Source organism: Zonotrichia albicollis, chromosome 26 (assembly GCF_047830755.1).
Source record: "Zonotrichia albicollis isolate bZonAlb1 chromosome 26, bZonAlb1.hap1, whole genome shotgun sequence".
NCBI lineage: Eukaryota > Metazoa > Chordata > Aves > Passeriformes > Passerellidae > Zonotrichia > Zonotrichia albicollis.
The window spans coordinates 7003587-7009801 of record NC_133844.1 but is presented as its reverse complement, the minus strand read 5'-3'; the positions used below and the strand labels follow the sequence as shown (position 1 = coordinate 7009801).

The window sequence follows — 6215 nt, the reverse complement described above, 5'->3', positions numbered from 1 at the left end:
GGCTGGGCTAATGCCATCTTAGCTGGGGGGACAGGACACAGCTCCCCAAGGACATGGGCTGGGTGATGGCACCACACTGGGCTGGGCTCTGCTCCATGTCCTGCTCTGGAAACCTCTGGACACAGAACCCTGTGGTGGCTTTCAAAGGTCTCCATCAAGCCCAGCTGCTCCATCAGAGAACCTTGTGGTGGCTTTCAAAGGTCTCCATCAAGCCCAGCTGCTCCATCAGAGAACCTTGTGGTGGCTTTCAAAGGTCTCCATCAAGCCCAGCTGCTCCATGCAGAGAATAGCCCCTTTCTTGTCACAAGTTGGGGAAAATCTCTCCAGATTTTCCAACCCACCAAAGGAGAAGTGCAAGAGAACAACAGAAAACCCCTGGGAGCCCAGTGGAACCATTCCTGCAGCCCCCAGGCTCCAGCAGGAATTAGCCAAGGCCACAAAAAGTTGTCAGGTTTTAGGACAAGGATTCTTAATGATACTGCCATGGATGCCATGGATGGGCTGGGCTCTGCTCTATATCCTGCTCTGGAAACCATCTCTGGACACAGAACCTTGTGGTGGCTTTCAAAGGTCTTCATCAAGCCCAGCTGCTCCATGCAGAGAACTTCTTGTCACAAGCTGGAGAAAACCCCTCCAGATTCTCCAACCCACCAAAGGAGAAGTGCAAGAGAACAAATGAAAATCCCTGAGATTTTCAGTTGTTCTATTCTTCTCTCCCAGTGGAACCATTTCTGCACCCCTCAGGCTCCAGCAGGATTTAGCCAAGGCCACAGAGAGTTGTCAGGGTCAGTGCAGGGATTAGGACAAGGATTCTCCTGCCTGGCACATCCTGCTGCTGCCTCAGCTTTTCCTGCTGTCTCAGCTCACTGCCATGGCTTAGGACCATCACACTGTGCTGGGAGTTACAGAGCCAGAAAAATCATCCCAGGTCTGAATTTCAGAGCTCAGAAATGCAGATTTCAGGAACAGATGATAACTGTGCTTATTTGAAACCACATTAAACCACATTAATAAGGACAAGGCAGAACACAGCCCATGCTTAGGACCATCACAGTGTGCTGGGAGCCACAGGGCCAGAAAAATCATCCCAGGTCTGAATTTCAGACCTCAGGAATGCAGATTTCAGGAACAGGTGATATCTATGCTTATTTGAAACCAAATAATAGCCATACTGTGAACTGTACTTATTTGAAACCAAATAATAACCGTATAAACCACATTAATAGACAAGGTAGAACACAGCCCATACTGGAAAGTAAAACCAACTCCTCCCAAAACTCTTCACCAACCTCACAAACACCAAGAAAGCTTTCAAGAGTGATAAACACAGTTTTTACTCAGGCAATGAAACATGGAAAAAAATATATTAGTAATCATTATAATAATAATAATAATCTCATTTGTGTGAGTATAACTCTTACAAATATTTACCTGACATATAAAAGGGAAATTATCATACATATAAAACCGATGGCAATGGCAGTTACACACATGGCTGGAAGCAGAGGGAGCCAATGCAGAGGAATTTCCTGCCTGGGGGAGGCACAGGGGAGGGATCAGTAGTTGGGGGTCACTGGTTGGCACTTGGTTACAGACAGATCTGCTGGCAAACACACACTGCAAACAGCAACACAGCAGCAGCAGGGGCAGGGCCTGCTGCTGCTGCCAAAAGGGCATTTAAAGCCTAATGCAAGGAACAGGGGACAAACACACACCCAGCTGTGACAGCACTCACAGGGACCTGCCATTCCCTGTGCCATTCCCTGTGCCATTCCCTGTGCCATCCCTGACACCACCCCATCACCCAGAGGTGCAGCCATCCCAGCAAACACCTTCTGTTTTACATCACCATAGCCATTATGTATTTATATCTATATCTGGAGCTACAACCATATTATAGTTAATAAATCATTCCTTAGGAATCTTCTTTGCCCAGGCTGGGGTGCACAGGACGGGTGAGGGGAGGTGGCACAGCAGGACTGGGTGGGGACAGGAGGGATGGAGGGCTGTGTCCTGTGGGTCACAGCTTTGCAGAGAGCCCCCAGTGACTGCTGTGTGCAGGGCAGGGCTCTGGGGATGTGGTAAAATATAAATTCTGCAATGATCCATCAGCACTGTGGGTGCTGCTGTGGGCTGCACAGGGCAATGCCCCAAGGCTCAAACCAGAAACCAGCCCTGTCTCCAGCTCTAAGAGGTGATGCAATGCTGCACTCTGCTTCCTCAAGAGAAAAAAAGCCTTTTCTACCCCAGAAATCTCAGGGTTTCAGGGGTTTGTTTTACCTGCACAGACTCCCAAATGGGAACAGGAATAGTCCTTGTTGATCACAGGACTGAAGGTTTTTCACCAGCCCAGGAGGGGACATGTGGGGAGGTCAAAGGGGTTAAAAAGAAAGGGGGAAAAGGGGTTTTTCTTTTCTGCCAACTGTGCAAGGGGTGAATATCCAGCACAAGCAACAGGTGCACTGCTTTGAGTGGTGTCAGCCACTGGTTTCCATGACCAGTCTGTCACTGGGATAACTGGGGAACAGGGAAGAACAGGGAGAACTGAAGTTGGGGAGCTGTGTGCTGGGGGAGGCTGCTGACACCTTTGCTTAAGTGTAGAATAAACTCTCTCTATATTATATAACTAATAAAATATAATCAAGTGTATGGCTCTGGCTTAAACAGCTGTTTGCTCTGCATGCTCGACACGGGGAATTAGAAAATAGAAGGAGAAGAGCTCAATTCTGTTACAAAAAGGTAGCAGCAAAAAGGTTTGTGAAAGTGTTCAACAGGCTGGGCAGGAAACAGTCCAAACTGCAAATATTTCCCTTATTTCACACCTATCCATTCAAGGCAGAGAATCCTGCACCACTGCAGCTACTGCAGCACCCAGAGGCACATCAGGGTTCAGCTCCTTCCTCTGAAAGGGAGCCCTGATCTCAGCATGGCACAGAGAGCCCCCCTGCAGGGGCCAGGGTGGGCACAGGGAGCATGGATGGGCACTCCCAGCCCTCCAGAACCAACATCTCCATTTGAGAAGCATCTGTTTGCTTCTCAAACACCTCTTGGTGCAGAAACCTCCTGCATCCCCTCACCTGAAGGTACTGCAGGCTGTGTGACTGCTCTGGGGGGAACAAGTCCTGCCTGACTGGAAGGAGTGAGCAGAGAGCCCAAGCGCCCATAAATGCTCATAAAGTGCACGAATGCAGAGATGTCAGCTCCCTTCCTCTGAGGCTGGCACAGCCAGGGGCAGGGAGAGGCTGTGCTGTGCTTCCCCCACCAACCAGACACCAGCCAAACCCAGTGCAGGAGTCAGCAGGTCCCCCCCTGTCACCCCCCATGTCCCAGGGCAGGACCCACCAGTGGCTGGACCTGCTCTGCTGAGCCCATGGGGACAATCAGGGACAGAGAGTGCAGTGGGGACACAGCCCAGCCACGGGGGACAGAGCCCAGGGTGTCACCTCCCACCTGAGAGGTGCAGAGGGACAGGGCAGCACGCCCTGGGAGGGACACACAGGCCCAGAGAGGGACACAGGCCCAGGCTGAGCACAGAATTCCCAAGCTGAGCCCAGGATGATTTCCAGGCTAAACCCAGGAGTTCCAAGCTGAGTCCAGGATGACTCCCAAGCTGAGCACAGGATGATTTCCCAGGCTAAATCCAGGATTCCTAAGCTGAGCCCAGGATGATTCCCAGGCTGAGCCCAGGATGATTCCCAAGCTGAGCCCAGGATGATTGCCAGGCTAAACCCAGGATTCCTAAACTGAGCCCAGGATGATTCCCAAGCTGAGCCCAGGATGATTCCCAGGCTGAGCCCAGGATGATTCCCAGGCTAAACCCAGGATTCCCAAGCTGAGCCCAGGATGATTCCCAGGCTGAGCCCAGGATGATTCCCAGGCTAAACCCAGGATTCCCAAGCTGAGCCCAGGATGATTCCCAGGCTGCCTGCAGGGATCCCAGCCTGGAGCTGTAGGAAGCAGACAGACACAGAGAGGGGAGCAGCCCTGCTCAGGAGCCACAGGTCTGGCAGCCAAGGGGCAGCTGGACACGGGAGCTTTCCTGCAGGGAGCCCAGGGTAAGGCAAGGTGCTCAAGGTCACGAGAGAAGCAGCCAAGTGCAGAGTGCTGGGCGAGGAGGGGGTGCTGAGGCTCAGTCTGACTTTCCCAGTTTTGCTATCAGCTCGTCGCAGATCTTGGTCAGCTCCTCGATCTCCTGGTTCTGGAAGAGAAGAAGATCTTGGGGACCAACAGCAGTGCCCATCTGGCATCAAGGATGTGTGGGAAAGGGCAGCCAGCTCCTATATGTGCCCCTGAAACAGTTCCTGTGGATCCAGGCATTGTGTGGAGCCCTGTGCTCACCCCTCCTCATCCCAGATCTGCAGCAAGCCAGCCCCAGCCCACATCTCTGCATACAGGCACACATAAGCCAGCAGTGCCCACTCTGCCCAAAAAAAAAAAAAACCCAAACCAACACCACAAAACACAAAAAACCCCAAAAAATATCCCAAAAACCAAACCCACAAAACACCTTCTGGAACAAAAATCTGGAGGACACCCCTGGCATCAACAGGATGCTCAGGGCAGAACAGCAACTCCTCATCCCAGTCAGACCTGCAGGGATCTGCTGCAAGCCAGCCCCAGCCCACACCTCTGCAAACAGGCACACATAAATAAACCAGCCCCCAAAAAGAATCCAAACCAACCCCACAAAACACAAAAAAATTATCCCAAAACCCAAACACCTTCTGGACCAAACATCTGGAGGACACCTCTGGCATCAAGAGGACGCTGAGGGCAGCAGCAGGAGCGGCTGGCAGGGCTGCAGGGGGGCAGGTGTGTGTGTGTTACCTTCTGCTGCAGGGTTCTCTCCAGGGACTCCACCTTCATCTGCTCCTTGCGCAGCGCCGCGTGCAGCGCCGTGCTCTCCGCCTTGGCCTTGGCGCGCACCTGGGCGATCTCCTCGTTGGCTCTGGGGGACACAGGGGGCCAGGGGGACTTCAGGGTTTACCCCAGAACCTCGGGTCCCTCCCCTGATAATCCCCTGCCACGTGTGTCAGTCACCTCTCCTTTCCCCTCCCAGCACTGTCTGTCAATCCTGGAATCGTGTGGTTCTCTTAAATAAAGCTTTCTTTGCTCTTTCTACCATCCTGCCTCCAGCCTGCTCCTGTGTCATTCTCCACAAAAGTGACATCACAGCACGTCCAGAGCCTGGCTCTGCTCCCCTGGGTACAACAGAGGGTTTGCCCCTGTGGAACCTGGGTGAAACTGCGTTAATTCAGCTCCTCCAGCCCCTGTATGAAATTCTGCTCTCTCAGGGCCAAGCTAAACCTGCCTCCTACCTGCTCCTGTGTCATTACAAAAACTGTGTGGTTCTCTTAAATAAAACCTTCTTTGCTCTTTCTAAAATCCTGCCTCCTGCCTGCTCCTGTGTCACTCTCCACAAAAGTGACATCACAGCACGTCCTGAGGCTGTGCAGCAACTGCAGCGCCTGGCTCTGCTCATCTGGGAAAAACAGAAGGTTTGCCCCTGTGGAACCTGGGTGAAACTGGGTTAATTCAGCTCCTCCAGCCCCTCTGCTTTTTCAGGGCCAAGCTAAACCCACTCACCACCCACCTCACTCAGGGTACATGTGCTGCTGAGCTCCTGCTCATCAGCTGAGCCCCAGGGCAGCACAGCCCCGTCCTGTACCACAAACAGGAGCACTCTGAGAGATGGGAGCTTGGTTAAGTGGCCATAAATAGACTGTGAACCTCAGGTTCTCCATTAAAAAATAAATAAGCAGAGATCAGAGAGTGCATTCAGGGATTTGCTCTGCCTTGCTTAGACACTTGAGCCTGAGGTTGTAAAATGCAGCTTTTCACATCGTTCAGCTCCTGCCTTGCAGCCTCTACAGAGCAAATGAAGCTGCTTCCCTACAAGGTCTTGAAGCACCCAGCAATCTCATGCATGACCTTACTTGTCTAATTTTTCTTCTGCGTGGACTTTCAGGGCCTGATAGCGCTGCTCCTCCTGCTTGACACGGGTCAGGTAATCTTGAGCACATTTCTTCAGAGCTTCTTCATTCTGGAAAAGAAAGTCCATCCATCTGCATTGGGGCTGGGCACAAAGACAGGATTGTTCTGACAGGATGATAGATACTGCTCTGAGTGTAAGAAAAAAGGTTTTTAACAAATCAAATTTCTGCTTTACACTCAGCAGCATAGAAACATGGAGTGTGAATGCCCAGGAACCCTCT

General features: G+C 51.9%; 1 protein-coding gene across 3 annotated transcripts in view; it reads right to left on the bottom strand.

Annotated features, from left to right (window-relative positions):
* Positions 1 to 1309: 1309 nt before the first annotated feature.
* TACC1 (transforming acidic coiled-coil containing protein 1) overlaps positions 1310 to 6215 on the bottom strand; it is a 30775-nt gene continuing 25869 nt past the window's right edge. For all 3 annotated transcript variants that reach the window (XM_074559297.1, XM_074559295.1, XM_074559296.1), the window contains 3 exons: positions 5937 to 6043; positions 4828 to 4948; positions 1310 to 4198 (listed from right to left, as the gene is read on the bottom strand). In XM_074559297.1, coding sequence (XP_074415398.1) covers positions 4130 to 4198; positions 4828 to 4948; positions 5937 to 6043 — 297 coding nt within the window. In that variant the 3' untranslated portion in view covers positions 1310 to 4129. The remainder of the gene's footprint in view (positions 4199 to 4827; positions 4949 to 5936; positions 6044 to 6215) is intronic.